The sequence below is a fragment of the Acartia tonsa genome, chromosome 10 (assembly GCF_053477335.1).
Source record: "Acartia tonsa isolate MP-2025a chromosome 10, ASM5347733v1, whole genome shotgun sequence".
In the NCBI taxonomy this organism is placed as follows: Eukaryota; Metazoa; Arthropoda; class Copepoda; order Calanoida; family Acartiidae; genus Acartia; species Acartia tonsa.
Genome location: NC_137269.1, coordinates 5,602,469 through 5,623,053, shown reverse-complemented (window position 1 = coordinate 5,623,053; position 20,585 = coordinate 5,602,469). Strand labels below are relative to the sequence as shown.

General features: G+C 33.0%; 1 protein-coding gene and 1 long non-coding RNA gene across 2 annotated transcripts in view; both read right to left on the bottom strand.

The window, feature by feature from the left end:
* Positions 1-20,585, bottom strand: part of LOC145329247 (mitochondrial glycine transporter A-like) — a 402,442-nt gene that overhangs the window by 5,628 nt on the left and 376,229 nt on the right. Inside the window, exons 2-5 of the mRNA XM_080173297.1 lie at positions 6,864-6,936; positions 5,148-5,250; positions 3,300-3,345; positions 971-1,033 (exon numbers count right to left, since the gene is read on the bottom strand). Coding sequence (XP_080029423.1) covers positions 971-1,033; positions 3,300-3,345; positions 5,148-5,250; positions 6,864-6,907 — 256 coding nt within the window. The 5' untranslated portion in view covers positions 6,908-6,936. The remainder of the gene's footprint in view (positions 1-970; positions 1,034-3,299; positions 3,346-5,147; positions 5,251-6,863; positions 6,937-20,585) is intronic.
* Positions 7,970-11,035, bottom strand: LOC145329248 (uncharacterized). Its single transcript, XR_013882821.1, has 3 exons — positions 10,897-11,035; positions 8,718-8,803; positions 7,970-8,262 (listed from the first exon to the last, which is right to left on the bottom strand). It is a non-coding gene; the product is annotated as an uncharacterized LOC145329248 (long non-coding RNA).

The following is a 20,585-nucleotide window of genomic DNA, read 5'->3' as shown; positions in this document are numbered from 1 at the left end:
TAAATTTTTATCGTTCTACTACTGTTTTTAACTTATAACACATAGCCTTTACGGATTCTACCATAAACCTACCCCCTCTCTTTATCAAAATTTAATAAAATGTACCAAAGAAGTATTTTTATTTCTATTTCTTTAAAATTTGGTCCAATTATAAAACAATGTTCAATTATAAAACTAGATTATGATGATGTAAGACTATCCTAACTTTTAGAAGTTTAAACAAACTGAGAATTAAATTTGATTTTGTAATTGTAATAACTCCTATATTTGCAATGATAAAGAGTTAAATTATTTAAATCAATTTAATTTTGATAGATAAACAGGTATATAGGATAGAGAGACAGTTTTATAGATGGAGATTTTATAGATAGATAGACAGGTATATAGATAGAAAAGTAAACAGATAGATATACAGAGCTGGATCTTTAAATCATTTTAGTGGTGAGCCAGATCGAGGTGAGCCAACTTTCCACCAATAAGAGCACAGCATTTTATGAAATGCCGTGCTGTGATTGGCTGAAATTTGGCTCACCCCGATCTGGCTCACCACTAAAATGATTTAAAGATCCAGCTCAGGTAAACATATTGATAGACAGGTTTATAGATAGATAGACAGGCAAATACCTGGAACAGTTCTTGTTCCATGCCAAAGGTATTTGTATATGAAGAAAGATAGATAGATAGGTATATATATAGATATATAGACAGATAGACAGGTATATAGATAGATAGATAAACAGGTATATAGATAGATAGATAGACAGGTATATAGATAGAAAGATAAACAGGATTGTACCTGGAACAGTTCTGACCAGACTAGGTCTTGTTCCTTGCCAGAGGTATTTGTATAGATAGATAGATATATAGATAAACAGGTAAATACCTGGAACAGTTCTAACCAGACTAGGTCTTGTTCCTTGCCAAAGGTATTTGTATAGATAGATAGATATATAGATAAACAGGTAAATACCTGGAACAGTTCTGACCAGACTAGGTCTTGTTCCTTGCCAAAGACCAGTCACTTTCTCATTTACTAAAAAAAGTAAAAAAGAATTGAAAAAAAGTTAAGAAACTAATAAAAAATATACTTACAGGTGTTTTTCAGTACAAATTTACGAACATCCAGATACTTTTAACTACATTAGTGTAGAAGCCTTCAACATCAAGTTCTGTATTCGAAATTTGAAAAAAAATAGTCTAAACCCATCCCAATACTTAAAACTAGGTAGCTTCTCTAAAATAAAAAACTTTTTATATGTTCAGAAATTATTGAAATCTTAGGCTTCAATCAAACAAAAAAACTTACTACTTTATAATATAGGATGAAAGATACAGGTACACTGTTTCTTTGTAACAATATAAAACAAATGTTGACACTAAAGTTGATTTATATCCTTCCTTATTATCTTTATTAACTTTTATTTTGGTAGGTATATATATATATGTGCAAAGAAAAATATATATTCTAATAAAAAAGAAGTAAGAATCTTCTATCTGAAGATTAAGATTTCAATAACTATTGAACCGATTAAGTTCTCCATGAAGGAAAGCTTCACATAGATCCTGGGATGTTTTTTAGGCCATTTTATTTTAAGCTATTTTCTCTTCCCTCTGAATACAAAGCCACTAGATGCTAGGAGCGTTGCCGCTAGTTCTTCTATAAAATAACAGGATGTCTTGTGCGTGTGTTTGTACCAAGAGATCATGCGAACTGCTGGACCAAGTGAGTGAAAATGGAGCAAAAAAAATTTCCTAAATCTATTCGAAGGCCTGAATCTAAAAATTAAATAGCCTAAATTAATCCTAAGGCCTATGTGAAGCTTCCTAAAAAAGAGAACTTAACCAGACCCTATTAGTTATTGAAATATTAAGCCTCAGACAAAAAAAAACTTACTACTTTATATAAATACTAGCGGCTTCGCCCCCAGCCTCTAGGGGCTTTGCCCCAAGAGGTTTGATCAAACCAATTTTTTTGGTGGGGGGGATTTTTTTTTTTTTTTTGGGGGGGGGGGGGTTAGTCGACCCCACTATTTTAATTTTAGTTTTAAAAGAAAAAAAAATTTGGGGGGGAGGGGTATTTCTCATTTTTTGGGGGGTTGGGGGTGTTCCACCCCCAAGAAAATATCTTAAAACCACCACAGGACCAGTAGGTATATTCCCTGAAGAGTAGAGCCCATTCGGTTCAGCGGTTCATAGACGTCCAAGGGGGGGGGGGGGTAATGGGGCGATTACCCCCCCCAAAACGAATTTTTGCACGCTTCGCGCGCATTTTTAATACTAAATTTTTGATAAAATTTAAATTACCCCCCCAAAAATTTTACCCCGGGGGTAAATTTTGGGGGGGGGGTAAACAAATTTTACCCCTGCCAACAGATTTCAGGGGGGGTAACCCCCCCCAAGCAAATTTTACCCCCGGGGTAAAAATTTTGGGGGGGGTAAAAAAAATTAGCTTCGCGCGCCATTTTACCCCCCCAAAAACCGAATTACCCCCCCCTTAAAAAAATTTTACCCCCCCCAAAATAAAAAGCTTGGACGCTCCTGCAGCGGTTACCGAGATCTTAAGCTTCAGACGGACAGACAGACGGACAGACATCGTTCTACTTTGTATTATAGACTAGCGGCTTCGCCCCTAGCTTCTAGGGGCTTTGACCAAAGAGGTGATCAAAAAAATTTTTTGGCAAAATTCGTAAAAGGACCAAGGAATTCTTCAGCAAAAAAAAAGAAGAAAGGACCAAGGAAATCTTCAACAAAAAAAAGAAAGAAAAAAATGGGGGGGATCTTTGTTTTTGGGGGGGTTGGGGGTGTCCCAACCCCCAAGAAAATAGCCTAAAACCACCACAGGACCAGTAGGTATATTCCCTGAAGAGTAGAATTCGATCTGTTCAGTGGTTACCGAGTTCTTAAGGGACGGACAGACAGACGGACAGACATCATTCTACTTTGTATTATACTAGCGGCTTCGCCCCTAGCCTCTAGGGGCTTTGCCCCAAGAGGTGATAAAAAAAATTAAGGCGAAATTCGTTAAAGGACCAAGGAAATCTTCAGCAAAAAAAAAAAAAAAAAAAAAATGGGGGGGAAGATTTTTTTGTTTTTGGGGGGTTGGGGGTGTCCCACCCCCAAAAAAATAGCTTAAAACCACCACAGGACCAATAGGTATATACCCTGAAGAGTAGAATCCGATCGGTTCAGTGGTTACCGAGATCTTAAGGGACAGACAGACAGACGGACAGACAGACAGACGGACAGACAGACAGACGGACAGACAGACATCGTTCTACTTTGTATTATAGATATATTACCTATTATCTTCTTAAATTCTTTCATCATACTGTGAGCACCTCCAACCTTAAATAAAATATTAGCATAATTATTTTTAATAAAACAAGGATGACAACATCCATAAAAGCGAAGCACTGAAACGGTAGGACAAACGGACATTAACACTTGTATAGTGTCTAAATTGAATTATCAGAATACAAAAGTATAAGAGTCGAAGCAAAATTGTAAGTAAATTTGTTGAAAAACTTCTTGATACAGGATAATGTTTATTGAGTTTATGGACATACTTACATTTTTAGGATTTGAATATAGAGTTGCTTCGCTTAAAATATTGTTCTTTGTTGTCCCAGGAATCAATATACCAAAAATCAGATCAAACGGATAATTAGATCACATAAAAATTTGCTGTTAAAAAATTAGAAAAATCAACATGTTTAAAATGGACGTACGGACATTCTGGTAATGATTATAGAGTTGCTTCCCTTTCTAAATCGTACTTAACTACTACAGGAATCATCATGCAAAGTTTGAAATCGATAGGACAATTCTAACATGCCTAAATCGAATAAAAGCTATCTATTTCGCTTTTAAAAACTTATTAGAATAAAATATTTCTGCCTTTTCGTCTTTGAACAGACATATAAACCACATTGAATAAAATTAATTCTAACCCTTTCAGAAAAAAAAATCCAATGAAAATCTAAAAAGTGGGACCAACAGACCATTGTTTTGGGGATCATTGAATCAATCAAAATTTATTTATTTTAAAAGTTTCAATTAGTGGAATTCAGGTAAAAACTAATTGTATTTATTTCAAAAAGACATAAAAAGTAAAACCTCTGCAATCCAAATATCATGAAAAACCGTGAAATAAAAAAAAGCTAAAATCTGTAAAAAATATGACGTTGTGTTTTGTGTTAGAAAATAAAACGGTGGTTTTCCTTGAAGTACCTAATCGAGCACAGAAACCCCTAACGCTAGCTTTGAAATGCTTAAAAAACATTGGGGAGGTTGGGATCTCGTGTTTAAGTTAAGTTATTAAAACTTAGGTTAGGTTATATTGGGTAAAGGTTATCCTCGCATAAAAAAGGGTGGAGGGGATACTGTGCCCTCTAGACACTTAAATGAAAACACCACCAAGATGACAAACTATAATGACAAATCTTCAAATTTGGTCATCTAACATTTTATTTAGTTAGGGATCGCCATTTTAGCAATAAAACCCTAAAGGCTTCAACCACTACACCTCTAGAGGAGAGCCCTACAGGGGGTGTAGTTTACAATTTTGCAGCTAATATCCAGTAATACAAGTGTTTAATTGCCGAGCCCTCTGGTTTTTGTTAAAAGTTTAAAATGAAAGGTGAAGTAAAAGTCTAAAAAGTTTAGACAGTTGAAAATTCTTTTTATGTTATTAAAGTTTATAGATTGAAATTATATTTCACATATTTATAGTATTTCTTATAAATACTATCATAACAATGATTTTCTGATTCATTTGTAGCCACAAGCCTAAGCCATCAAATCTTAATTCACCCAACCTTAGCCGCAGCCATATAAAGCAGCAGCTACAACATAGCATTCAGCCGCAGTTATTGCTTATAATATATTAAAAGGGCCGAGAATGAATATATTTACGGGGAGAGAGGGAACATTGGGCTGTTTATTACACTAGACCCAAAAGTTTTATAATCACGTTTTCTTATTCGTTGGCTTAACAACTTTGGGAACTTTTATTGAATATTGATTGGTTAGTTCATTAAGTGTTCAAATGATTCACTATTGTAATTTTAATATTGTGTATAATCATTGGGGATGTACATTAATTTTTTGACCATTGTCTTATCCCTTTAAATTCCTGATATTTTTACCTGTTGGATTCTAGTCTTGACAAGGTCCAGTGGTTGGAAGAGAAGGGTAGAACAGGTTCCACTGAAAGAGCCAGCCAAGAAAGATTTCACCACTGGGTTTGCACTACAAAAACATAAATTTTCATAAAAACTTTTCTCGTATTCATTTGAATCCGGTGGATAGGAACCGGTTCTCATCCATACGAAAAAACTATGTCTAGCATCGTATTATATCCAGTTTTCTACGAATATAGAAATGTACAATCACAAGATTAAAACTTATATCCGCGGAAAGCCGTTTATAATACGATACGAGAAATAAATATTCCAGTATGGCTTCGAAACCTATTAATATCCGCTGTTTTAGAACCGGTTCTCATCAGCAATACTGAAAAATCATGCAAAGCATTGTAATTGACAATTTTCCACGAATATTAAGATAAAAATTATAAAATTAATACCAGTATTGTTAGCCAAGGGCTCTCGGCCCCTCAGGGTTAAGAAAACTGGTTTTAGTCTTATAATTGTACATTTTATATCCGTGGAAAGCTGTTTATAATACGGTGCGGGAAATAAATATCATAGTATTCAAAGCGATAATGTATGTGTATGATTGTATGAAAAACTAGAGGGCACTTTTAATTGTAGTTTTAAAAGAAAAGAAAAAAACATTTTATTTTGGGGGAAGGGGGAGGTATTTCTTTTTCTAGGGACAATTTCTTTTGGAAAGGGGGTGGCACCCTCACATAGAATAGTTATAAACATCCCATTGGTTCTGTGGTTGGCGAGATACTTTGGAACACACAGACGGACAAAGATCTTTCTACCTTTCTTGAGATGGTTTAGGGGGAAGTGAACCCCGCCCCATGTATTTACTTTAAACAAAATCTTTGGGAGATAGGTCCTATTTTAGGTGTGATTTCTCTTTGGAGGGTGGTGGTAACTATAAGTAGCTTTACTGTTAAAGAGAACCAAATCTGTTTAACAATTAGCGTGATCCTTCGCTACAAACAAAAAAATCATACTACTTTATATAAAGAAACTAGCGGATACAACCCCTAGAGGCCTTTGGGGGCACTTGAGGCAGGGGGGATCCGATAACCATTTCTAAAATTTTAAAATTAAAAAGAAAAGGAAAAAAATAGTTGTAAACCTTCCCGGGACCTATGAGAAGCTAACCTGTAAATTAATTTATCGTTTTTTGCGAGATCCTTCCGTACAAACAAACAAACATACAAACATCCTGTTACTTTATGATAAGGACTAGCGGCTACGCCCCTAGAGGCCTCTAGTGGCACTTTAAATGTTTTTGTTAAAGTTAATTTTTTATGTACGATACCTCTTTATTTGACATTGAAGTCTCCCATAAATTAAATTTTTTTTTGATTTTTTTGTCCTTTCTCTTGGGAGGGTGGTGGTACCCTCCCCCAAAATAGTTATAAACCTTCCCGGGACTTATGAGAAGCTACCCTGTTAAGGAGAACCCGATCGGTTCAGCGGTTAGCGAGATCCTTCGGTACAAACACACAAACACACAGAAAAACAAACAAACAAACAAACATACAAACATCCTGTTACTTTATCATAAGGATTATTGATGCTTATGTGGTAGAAGCAGTTCAACCCTACTGAGCAAATGTGATAGTGAGGGGATTAACCACCTGGGTGTTATCGGCAGTCCCGGAGCATAGCGTGCTCTAGGAAGTGACAGTCTGTCTGTCCGACTACCACACTTACCTTAATTGCAAAGAAAAATTATTCTTTTGTTGATATTGAGTCATCTTGAATACTTTGTTTATTCACAAATCACAAATCACTTAGAGAAAATGATATCTTGTCACTATAAGTGTCTAGGTATAACTTTGTCAGCTTTTAAGCAACCACTGCAGTAAAGAACATATTTTGATAGAAAAATTTTAGTTGCTTTGGAATTCATTGACTTTTTTCATCACTTGATCTTTAAAATTATATTATGTTTTGTCTTGAATATAATACTAATGAAGTAGTTGATAGTGCTTAATAAAAAATGACGTCATACAATACAAATGACCAATCACGCCAGGCTACAATTGAATAAAGACAAAAGTAAGTGCCGAGCTCTGGAACCTATGGTTGGTGAAATTATACATAAAACCAAGATGATTCCAGGTAAAACCAAAATATTTCAGCGGGGTCTTTTTGAGAAAATTAGATTTGAAAATTTCAAGTTCAATCTTCATCCCCTAGGAGTTACCGCATAATCATGACAAGAAATGCAAAGATTATTTATTTAAAATTTTGAACAACTTTGCTTTTCATAAAACCACTCCTGAAGGGATTTAATTAATGGCCATTGGAATCACTTGCTTTGCTAAGGTCACGGAAATTCAGAATTAAAACAAACCATATGTATTCTGGCCTCTCATTGGTCATTTGTATTGTATTACATCACTTTATTAGAACTTTCAACTGGTTTAAAACTCTTATGTATCATTCCTATCCAGAGGTTTTTAAACAAGGATGAAAACATCCATAAGCAGAGAAGCACATAAAAACTTAATTGGGGACAAACGGACTAAGTGAGTTATAGATCAGGTGTTCCGCGATCATTAAAAAATAAATTGAAATGGAAATAATATGCGATTATAGGAATGTAAAAACTTTATGAAAAGTGTTTACTTTTCTCTTTTAGCAGTCCGACATACTGACAGATCAATTGAATTATATAATAAAAAATCAGCATTCTATCTGAAGTAGTAGCTAAATCAAATGACGGACAGACAAAATAAATTATAGAGTAGCTTTGCTACAAAAAATCTCTATGTTTGTACTTGTTTCGTTTCAAAATAAGATTTTTTAAAAAATTTCATCCGATGGCAATTTAATCATTATAATGAAAGACCAAAAAAATCTAATCAAAATGAAATACAATTTTATATGTTATCAAAAAGTGTTCTTCCTTGGATTATTACTTGTTTCTACAACTGGGTGCCACAAAGCTGCATGTTGATAATAATAATAATAACAATAAGTATTATATCCAGTCTGTGTAGGCAGTGTAGGGCGGGGTGCCATTGAAGATATAGTAGATGCCACCGAGAACACACAGGATGCGCTGTCTATTCACAACTGAGCTGAATCTCATGTCGGTTAACTGCACATAAACACAGGTGGCGGATATTTTACAATCTGGTTCTCTATTTTTTTTTTGCAAGGTCATGGAGGTCAGTTAAAGGTTATAAAGTATAAATGGCTTGGATAACCAGTTTTTGGGCTCTATCTATTTTTTTGCAAGTTTTAAAGCCAACGAATAAAAGAACGTGATTAAGAGACTTAACAGTTTGATTTATAGTCCATTGTCTCCTCCATCCCTCCCTGACAGCAATACTTATTATAGGTGATAAATCAGGGCTCGGCAGCTGCGCTGCAGCCACCTGTAAGACTTACGGAAATTAACCTTTTACAATTTTTAAAAACCTGACCCAAATATGACAATCCCTCTTTGAATAAAAGATTTGTCAAAGTATCCAAGCGGGGGTTTTAATTCGAGGCTTAGTTGCGGCTGCCGAGCCCTGCCATATAGAGTAACTAGATTGTAGAATACTATTCCTGAAGAGGACTGCTGGAACAAGAACTGGAGCCATCAGACTGTTTGGACATCTCGGGGGAGGAACACATCTTCAATGATAAGAAAACACCTAAAATAGATGCTGTGAGTATTGGTGCAAAAAATATGACGTAACAAAAAAAATTAGCCAATGAGAGGCCGTTATTGACCAATGGTAAAATTTATAGTGGACTCTCATTGGCTAATTTTTTTTGTTACGTCATATTTTTTGCACCAATGCTCACAGCATCCTTAAAATAGATTAATCAATATATTGTTAATTAGATGTTGCACCAGATTTTCATGTACTCTGATAAACTGATACAAAAAGCTGCAGGGACATCCAAGGGGGGGGGGGGAGTAAAGGGGTGATTAACCCCCCCAAAAAAACTTTTTTTGTTTTTAATTTTTATCCCTCCTAAATAAAAAAGCTTGGGCGTAAACCTCTATAATATAAAGATTACCCCACCCCCTCAAAGAAAAAAGCTGGCTAAAATAACGATACCTCCCCTCCACCCCCTTTACCTCTAAAAGTTTATTTTATTATTTTAGAAAAAAATTATATGTAACTTTCTCCAATTAAGTCACTTATACTTTTTAATCATCGCTCCATCTCTGTAATCATCTTATGGATTTTGGACTCCCCCCTCAAATTGTTAATTTTTTACAAAATGTGGGCGTATTTGTAAAATTATTCTTTGCTATTACATAAAAGTTTAAACAAGAATAATCAAATTAGGTTTGTATGTGCACACTCGTGTGTATGTAAGATCTCACAAACGGCTAGTTCGATGGCATAAAAAATTTCAGAAAGGACTGATTTTAGGACAAAAAAACTAACAAAAAATGAAATTCGACCATTTTTTAAATACACGAAATCAAAATCAATGTTTAAAAATCGATTTATAAAACTTTTTTAAAAATCACGTGAATTGAATTTATATAAGGAAATGGGACAAACATTCTGCGATTTGAATTGATAAAAATCGGCGGAGGTATTTAGCCAAAACCATTTCTTTGCGCTGACTGTTGTATTTTATTTTGTAAATCCTTATATAAAAGTAACAGGATGTCTTTCTATGTGTCTTTTATCTTGTAGTTTAAGATCTCGCTAACCGCTGAACCGATATGGTTTTCCCTTACTCGTGGATCCACAGAAGGTTATTTAACAACTATTTAAAAAAAAAAATAAAGAAAATAAAGTATTTCTGGTGCTGCCATTTATTTTGAAGTAGTTTCCCCAGAATTTTTTTTTTTTGGTGGGGAATTTAAATGTTTTTTTTTGGGAAAATAGCTTAAAACCACCACAGAACCAATAGGTATATACCCTGAAGAGTATCCGATCGGTTCAGTGGTTACTGAGATCTTGACCTTCAGACGGACAGACATCAAGCTACTTTGTATTATAAAGTAGCGTGTTAACCTAAAATTATAGAAAAATTGTCCCCTCTAAGGAAAAGACTAGAAAATATTTGAGATAAAAATCTTGAAACCTGTTAATAACTAACAAGCTTTTGTGACGCATTAATGAAAAATGGAGGAGAAAGGGGGGGGGGTGTAAGAGTATATTAGAAAGTGAAGGGGGAAGGGTATTAGAAATTATTGAAATCTATATTTATTATAAAAAACCCCATAACCCATTCTTAGCCTACAATTTTAACTAGCTACCAAACGCAGATTTTTGCTTATTATTTATTTATTATTTAATTTTTTTCTCTCGCTAATATTAATCAAAACATTAGTACATGAGACAATTTAGAAAAATAAAGAAAACAATATTTATAAGAGCTGCTACTCAATAAATAGGATCTTCTGCGAAAGTACGTCCATGAACGGATATTTACAAAAAAAGTAATGTTTGGGCTTTTATAATAGTTCGACATTGTTCCTTTTAATTACGCAGTATAAGGACAACAAAATTTAATTTGAATTTGGTTTAAATAAAAGTAAATACGTGGAAATATTGACAGTGGAAAATTTGTCGTCAATTTAGGTTGTTAAAATTGACGTAATTAAATGTTCAATTCGATCATCCAGTTGGAGGGGGGGGGGGGTGGGGTAAGGCGAGTATCGTTGATTTAGCCAGTTGGATAGTATAACTTAATTAGTGTGCATGAAAATCTGATGCAACATCCAAGTAATTCTATATAGATTTAAGTAAAAAAGCCACAAAAATGTACTCACCGAAAAAAGAATCAAGAACACTTAAATAAACGTTCCTTTTTATCTGATAGATAGATAATTCACTTGAATTGGAAGGTATTACTGGTGACACGGTGAATGCGATACTGAGACAGAATCAAGGTAGATTAGGCCATACTTGAATTTATTCACAAGGCGTTTAAATAAAACCGCCAAATTAAACTTAAAAGCGAAGATTCTACACTTTGAAAGGACATTAGGCTGTTTATTACACTAGTTCCTGAATTTTCTTATTTGTTGGCTCAACAACTTTGGGGATCTGGTTTAATTTAATAATTCAATAAAACGCATTGTAATCTAGAGGGGGGTAATTTTGTGTATCATCATTTGGGATGTACATCAATTTATCGGCCATTGTCTTTAGATCCCTATAAAGTATATCCGTAGGGATAATACAATAGACGACAAATTGATGTACATCCCCAATGAATAAAGCCGAAATTACCCCTTCTTTTAATAAAAATTATTGGTTGAAAAGTTAAAACACTACTAGTTTTGAAGTAACCAATCAAAATTCAATAAAAGTACTCAAAGTTATCGAGTATAAAACTTTGGGTATTATTGCAATCCATTTACCTGATAAAACATTAACAATAGAAGGCTTAACTTTTGATAAGAAAATTGATAATTATTTTGGATCAAGTCAGCTGAATCGTTATGGGGGGGGGGGGGGTGGGATTATTTCGTCCCGACAAAACGTTTACAAAAAAAATTTCTGCTAATTTGTTTGACAATATAGGTTGAATACTAATACTGGAATGGAAAAGTAGTACAATCAATATTAATCTCTTGACTTCGAAACCGATTAATATCCAATGGATTAGAACCAGTTCTCAGCGATATTGAAAAATTATGTATAGCAGACAAATTCCTCATAAAATTAATACAAGTTTTATTATCGAAGACCCGGGTGAACAAAACTGGTTTTTATCTCATGATTTATCATTTTATCGCGAAAAGCAGTCTATAATACGATACGACAAATAACTATTATTTCTAAGTACATCGAAATAAAGTTTTTATTTTCTCGAATATGTACTAAACGAGCTGTTTTTATTAAATTGAAAGGTTCAACTGCTAAAGTATTAAAACATTACATTACGGTACCTTTTGTAAAATTACTATATATATTGATAAACTTCGCTTTTGTGAGTGTTGTTATTCTTGTAAACTCGAATTTAAAGTTATGTATATAAGTATAATATTAGAAAAAATATGAATAATAAGTTATAAGAATTAACATTATATAAAATGATACTGAATCGTTTCAACTAAGGTGTTAGATAAGAAACAAAATTCTTATACAACCCAGAACCTCCCCCCCCCCCCACCACACCAAAAAAAAGGATTAAAATTTTTAGAAATCCTAACTGTGCATTGTAATGAGTTGGGTCAAGGCATTACCCCTAATTTAACTGATTATAAAAACATCTGCAGATGTCAGCTGACCTCAAGCGGTAGGAACCATTTATAACGTCATCTTGCAAACGCAGTTTTGAGCCGATAATTGAAACTTTCACCTCCCCGCAGACGAGTGGATGTGCTACGTGATTACTCTACTACAATTCTATTATATATAGTTGTTTGTATTCTAGTGGTCTATCAGATAAGGAAACAGGAATGGTAGGTTTTATACGTTTATACTATTTGGCAAAAAAAAATGGCTGAAATCTTAAAAATAAAATAAGCCAAATCCATAATTCTTTGTTTTGAAAGAAAACATTAAAAAATTTCTATTATAGCTTCGACACTGATTTATATCCGTTTGGATAAGAATCGGTTCTGAGCCATACTGAAAAAAACATGTATAGTATCGTATTATAATTTTTTTAACAAATTACTCTTTATTTTTGTATGTTAGAACTGTCCTACCGACTTCCAACATACCATGTTGATTCCTCTGATAGTTAGGTACTATTCAGAAAACATACCAACTCTATAATTGTCCTGGTTAGAAAAAGTTTGGTTTAAATTTAAAATATCCAAGTGAAAAATTGTAGTCACAGGAGCCATTTAAAGATAGTAGGAGACCTGGATTTACTATTTCATATTACTATGTACTAATATAGGATATTTAAGTCATTTGGTATCATAGAAATACTTTGATTAAGTAAAAAGTACATATTTTTCCTCTTTACCTGGATGACCCTGCCAGTCACCCTTTCTACCCAGGAAAAAGATATTAAAAATTAACCTTTTTTCACACACAGAAAATTATATGAGGGTTAATATTATTTAATAAAATTATTTTTGCAACAATTTTTACATGTCATTGCTTTTTAAATGAAAAATGCTAGTTCTACAAAGTAAAATTTTAAAAGCAAACCATTTTTATGAAGTCCTACAAATAAAAGTATGCTCCTGAACAATAACATTATCTCTTAATTCAAAATAAGTTCTATTGTGTCAGTGTTAATGTTCGTTTGTCCTAAAGGAGCTTTGCTATATTTGATGTTATCATCCTTGTTAACAATATAAAACACGGACGAAGCGAGGCTGCTTATAGTCTGCTTAACCATGATAATTTAATTAAGATGTTACAATATTACTTCTAGCCAGGGATACAGGTAGAGGGCAATGGATTTTAAATAAACTTTAGTGGCGTGTACATTAATTCATTACAAGGATGTGATACCATTAGGAGATAAAGCAAGAGTAGGCAGGCTCTCCCAATTTCAAAATAAGTAATAACTCCATACCGCACAGGCCACTGATTGATATGTATTTTTATTTCTGCTTTTAGTAGGTGGGCAGTACAAGATGTTGGTAATAGTTATTTCTCGAATCGGTTTATAAACGGCTTTCCGCGGATATAGAATGTACAATTAAAAGATTAAAACCAGTTTTTTTAGACCCGAGGTGCCGAAGGAACGGGCTAAAAAACTGGTTTTAATCTTATGATTGTACATTTTTATATTCGTAGAAATCTGGATATAATACGATGCTAGACATAGTTTTTTCGTATGGATGAGAACCGGTTCCTATCCACCGGATTCGAATGAATACGAGAAAATCAATTTATCCTACATTGTCATTTCCCTCCCTGCTTTATATAATAGTAGACATAACATACTTAATTATTTATAGTATAAAGCAGAAATGGATGTAGAATATACGTGGTTATTATAAAAGGGGGAAAAATTGTTGTGAATTTAGCTTCCTAACATGGAACTCGTTTATTAGTCAGTAGGAGAGGAGGGGATGGGATAAAGAGGTTGGAAAGGGCAAATCGTTATTTTAGCCCGCTGCGTGTAACACATTGTTAGAGAACGTGAAAATCTGGTGTAACATTCAAGTAATGATATATCCATTTGAGCTGTACACTGTATAATTAGCATATCTACATTCAAAGAAACAACATTGAACCTTATATCCATAATTCAAACATTTTTAAAATCATATTTTAAATGGTCAGTTTAAACTAGCAGTGTTTAAACTTTTCAACAAATAATTTCAATTTATCATACATTTAATCATAGTTATAAATGGACATTATTTTATTGGCTATTATAATATCCCTTAAAATCTCTAAAGGATCATTAAGTCATATAAAACATAAAACGCATATTTCATACACAAACCTCATAAAAAAGGCCTCATCTTTATCTATACTACAAAGTAGAACGGTGTCTAACTGTCTATTTGTTTGTTTGTTTGTACCGAAGGATCTCTCTAACCGCTAAAGCGATCATGTTCTCCTTATTAGGGTACTTCTCATAGGTCTCGGGAAGGTTTATAACTATTTTGGGAGAGGGTACCACCATCCTCCCAAGAGAAATCGCCCCTAGAAAAAAAATATCCCCCCCCAAATTTTTTTTAATTTTTAAAGAAACTAAAATAAAAAGTGTGATAGGGGGGTCACCAATCCCCCCCTAAATTCTTTTTAAAACTTTTTTTCTAAATTAAAAAAAAGTGTTTTGGGATTCAACTCCCCCTCAAGTGCCACTAGAGGCCTCTAGGGGCGAAGCCGCTAGTATGCTATATAATATGTATATGTAAACTTTTTAAAAGCGAAGCTTTTCTATTGCTTGCGTCTGTACATCTGTCCGCGCGTAACTGTAGGCATATTTAAAATGACCCATTGATTTCAAACTTTGCATGATGATTCCATTATTAGTTTGGTACGATTTAGATAGATTAGTAATTCTATATTTGATACCAAAAAGACCGTATTTGAATTTTTTTGGAACAATATTTTTAGCGAAGCATATCTACAATTAAGTCCTAAAAAGTTAATATATCCTTAAACATTATTATGTATGTATATACGATTTTGCAGCAAATTTGCATACAATCTTATTTATACATTTAAATTAATATCCTGCTTATCAAATTCTGACATTCTACAAGGTTAATATTCGCTTTTGTGAATGTTGTCAATCTTGTTAGAATAAAAAGTCACATGAAAAAGTTTTTAAAAAAATGGTTGGTCAAGCTAAAACCATTTGACATAAAAATAAACCAACCGGTCTTGGTATTTTTTAACATCACACGATTTCAAGTTTTTAATTTGTATTTAGTTTCAATTTTCTGTCTCAAAGTTCTACTTTAAAGTGATTTTTAGTAACGAAGCCACTCTTTAACTCACTTTGTCCGTCTGTCCGCCCATCCGTCTTTCTGGCAAAGGGTAAATGTATTTTTCCCAACTCCTATTTTAGTTATAAAACTAAATTTTTTGGTGAATATTCCTCTGTCATAAACGCAGTAGATAAATGTTTTTTTTTTATGAATATATTATTAATTATAATTATATATACCCTTTGTCCTTATTTATTTGATTTAAAAGGAATTCAATATACATTTGTGCTTCGATAATTATGGTTGTTGCCATCCTTGTTTAAAATAAAGCTTTACTTTTCTTTTAATTAAGTTTACATAATAACAAATATAAATTTAAATAATATTTCGAAAAATACATAAATTTATTTTTAAATATACGGGCTATAGTCCCTTTCGTGGCAACGCACCTTAAGGGGCAATTCTTCGTATTTTTCAAAGTAGCTTTCCTCATATTTCTAGCCCCTGCGGGGCTAATTGCCTAACCCTGTGGGGCAATCACTTAACTCAATATAACCTAACCTAACATAAAATAACCTATAAAAAGCCATTAAAAAAACGTCGAATCGCCCCTTGAGGGGCGTTGCCACGACTATTGCCAAAATATGAAAATATTTAGTGTTTTTATGTTTCTTTGTGTCCTTAAATAGTTAAAATTTATTAACTTGGTTCTTGTTTAATTTTATGTTTTAACTACTAAAATGAATATGAAATTCGTGGATATTGTGAGAGATTATTGAATACCATGATAAAATGTTTCTCCTAGCTGGCTAATATAACAATGCTTCCACACCCCCCCTCTTTTATCCTATTATATAAAGTAGTAAGCATTTTTTCTCTGTCCCAAAGGATCTCGCTAACCGCTGAACCGAAATTGTTCTCCTTTAAAGTGAAGCTTCTTTTAGGTCTTGGGAAGGTTTTAAACTATTTTCGGAGCGGGTGTTTTAACCCCCTCCCCCCAGAAATATTTTTAAAAGTCTTTTGAAACTCAACTTTAAAATGGGATGAGGTCGACATTTCCCCCTCCAACCAGTGCCCCTAGAGGCTTCTAGGGGGCGTAGCCACTAGTGACTAATATCTGACTATTTTTAAAACCAAAATTAATGACAAGAATTTACCTGTCGCAATATCCACCTTTTTTCATCCATTTCTACTAACCTTTAAACCCATTCTTTAGTAGGATGGTGGAAATTTACCAAAATGCCTTGTTATGCCCTCATTAAGAAACGGGTTAGGTAAATTGTCTTGGATAAAAGTTTTGTTTCATGCATACTCGAAGTGATCAAAAAAGTTTGCGTCCGTTTGATGAAATAATGAAATTTTGGTTGATATTGCGGATATATGTGGACTTCTACACACCATAAAATTTAAAACAAATCAACCCCTTTGTCCTTCCTCTTGGAAAGTTTAGATGCTTTAATTTAGGTTAGGTAAGGGTTATAATAGCAACTCAGAGACTAAATACTTTAATTCTTTAAAAATTATATTCTTTTTCCTTATGTTTAAAATTTAACATAAATGGTAGGGGATTTGGTATCCGTCAGATAGATAGTTCTAAGGCTAGGGACAATGTCATTTGATTTTGCCATTTTGGATGATTTCAGTTTTGATGCTTTACTTTAGGTTAGGTTAGGTTAAGAAAGAGTTATAATAGCCACTCCGAGACTGAATACATTGATTCTTTAAAAATTATATTCTTTTCCTTATGTTGAAAATTTAACATAAATGGTAGGGGATTTGGTATCCGTGAGATAGATAGTTCTAAGGCTAGGAACAATGCCATTTGATTTAATGAAATTTTGAAAAATCCCCTCGCATATTACCCAAACCCATGGATCTCTTAAGGTATAAGCATTGGATAATAAAATGATGTAGAATACCAAGACTGTTAAACAAAATCACCCTGTCTGTAGATTAAAATTATAGGTTGAAAAGTTTGGACTTTTAGTATTGAACCGGCCACTATATTGATTAAAAGCACGCAACGTTTTTGAGCCAACAAATAAGAAAATATGGTTATAAAACTTTGGGAACAAGTTTATTTTTCAGCCGGATATATCCCTGAATATTACGATAAGTATATTATAAAATTAGGATATAAAAAATAGAAACCATAAATTTTTCCTTTTATTTAAAATCAAAACGGAGATCAAAGCCTTTTAACAGCCCTCAGAAGGCTAGAGGCGAAGCCACTATTAAAGTTTTACAAAACATTGTTTATGAAATACAAAGTATGAGTATGACAAAATTAATGAAAAGGGATTATTTATTATGAAACATAATATATTTAATCCACACTTGTAATTTAATTTGTTCATACAGGAGCTTTTCTATACTAGGGTCTGTACGTTACAAAGTTGAATTAGATCAAGATTAAAGTAAAATAATAGAGGGGACAGGGGTTAGAATGTATGTTCACTGGGTGCGAACCCTGCACAGACTCTCAACTGGGTCTTTGAATGACAGCAAATAGCGTCGGAAATATTAACACAGCCGCAACAAAAGAGCAGAAAGCAATTTGCTAGTAGACGGAAAACGGTCCCCATTACTGGAACCGGGTAGTTATATTGGTTATACATCTATGCTTATAAATCTATTACTTACATAGAGCTTCCCTTAAGTAAGGAACGCATTTTGAGATCTTAATGGATAAACAAAAAACCTTAAATCTTTATTTCATACTTAATAATGTAGTGGGGGGGGGGGGGGGTGCAAAGAAATTATCTTAGAACCGGACTAGTTAAAAAAATTTCGAAAATTATGTGAAGCTTCCAAAAAAAGAGTACTCAATCAGATCAGTGGTTACCGAGATATTAGCGGACAGATTAAAAACCCTTTCTACTTTATAATAAGGACTAGCGGCTTCGCCCCTAGCCTCTAAGAGCTTTGCCCCAAGAGGTGATAAAAAAATTAAGGCGAAATTCGTTAAAGGAGAAGGTAATCTTCTACAAAACATAAAAGACCAAGGAAATCTTCTACAAAACAAAAAGGACCAAGGAAATCTTCAGCAAAAAAAAAAAAAAAAATGTGGGAGGGGATTTTTTTGTTTTTTTTTGGGGTTGGGGGTGTCCCACCCCCCAAGAAAATAGCTTAAAACCACCACAGGACCAATAGGTATATACCCTGAAGAGTAGAATCCGATCGGTTCAGTGGTTACTGAGATCTTAAGCTTCAGACGGACAGACAGACATCAAGCTACTTTGTATTATAGATGATATAAAAGAATGACACTTTTCAATTGTCTATCTAAAAAGATAAGTGCCTTGCTTTAATAAACGTTGTCATCCTTGTTTAAGAACATGTTTCATATTAATAGTCTTAGATTTAAATTGATGAAGTGAACTCTGTTAATCAGAAATAAGGTAATTATATAGAGTTATACAAGTTTAACATACAATTTTGAATTAGTTTTTCAGTAGCGAAGGTATTTTATAATTCTCTTTGTCTGAAAGTACGTCAGTCCGTAACGATATGGTTAAGAAATGTGATTTTCACTGCTGGTATTCGAGATAGAAGACTAGATATTTTGAGATAAGTTTACAAAAAATATAGCTTAGAAAAAATGTAAAAAAATACAATTGAAAAGTTTCTTTTTTTTCCAGTAAATTCATTCTTCTGATTTTTAAATCTGATTTTTATTTTCGAATGCTAGTTATGGATGTTATTGTTGACCTCCTTGTTAGTAGCGACGCTACTCTATAATTCGAAATGTCTGTCCGTCCGTCTGTCAGAGTTAGAGAGAGGGAAACGTGATTTTCTCAGCCCCTTTTTAAGATAGAAACCTGAAATTTTCAGGGATTAAATATGTTGACATTCTTCATATTTTCACAAAGTTTCATTAAGGTTCGCCAATTAATTGGGGTGCTAAATCGATTCCTACATTTTTAAGTTTTCATAAATATTTCAACTCCTATTCAAGATAGATGGCTTAAATTTTCTGGGATTGAATACCTCAATATTCTGCATACTTTTATCAAGTTTTACTGAGATTTGCTTATTAGTTGGGGTGCTAGTTCGATTCCTAAATATTTAAGTTTTCATGATTTTCTTTACTACTATTCAACATAGAAGACTGATATATCTAGGGATTAAATAAGTTCACAATTTACATATCCTCACAAAGTTTCACTAAGATTTGCTTATTTGTTGAAGTGCTAGATCGATTCCTAAATATATTTTCAAGTTATAAATCTTAAAAGGTTTCATGTCTTTCTGTTTTTTGTTTAATGTTTTTTTTTATAAAACTGCTATATAGTTCATTTTTTTCTTGATATCTATCCATAATTTTTGAGCTTCGCTACATATGGATGTAGACCCCCTTGTTTATTTCTGAAGAAACGGATATCAGATCATTAATATTATTATTTAAAAAGCGAGATAAAAATATAATCCTAGTACAAATTAAAAGAAAAAAATCTAAAGAAATAATTTGAAAGAAATAAGTTTCTTTCAGGTAACGATTACAGAGTTGCTACGCTTTCTAAATCGTACCTAACTACTACAGGAATCGCCATACAAAGTTTAAAATCGATAGGTCAATTCTAACATGCCTAAATTAACGAAAAGAGCTATTCGTTACGGACGTACGGACGGATTGAACCTAATTATAGAAAAGCGTCGCTTTCAAAAAGATAAAGTTTTGTTATTAGTTAGATTTTTGTTTTTATGAGATAAGCTTAATCTTTACTAATATATGTTTGTGATAAATAAGTACTTTTTTATTTTTCATTATTTTTAAAATTATCTTATGTGATCACTAAAAGTTGAGAAACTACTCTATAATTCATGTTGTCTGTCTGTCAGTCCGTAAAGCTAGACCTCTGATTTTTTTTGTCAGCATTCCTATCATCAATCATGGAGTATTTGAGTATATAAAATTCATATCAGGTCGACTGCTTTGAAGCAGCTTTTTAGTCGCTTTTATTTATAAATTTATTTTGATGTACATATATTTTTAAACCAATTTCAAAACTTTTGTGTATGTAACAAAATCAAAGGTTCAATTTTATAAATTATTTTGTCTGTCAGTCCATTGGTTATGCTGCAAAAGACATATAGATATATTATATTTTTGATTAAGGCTTCGTGATTTTTTATCATTCTTTTATCTTCTA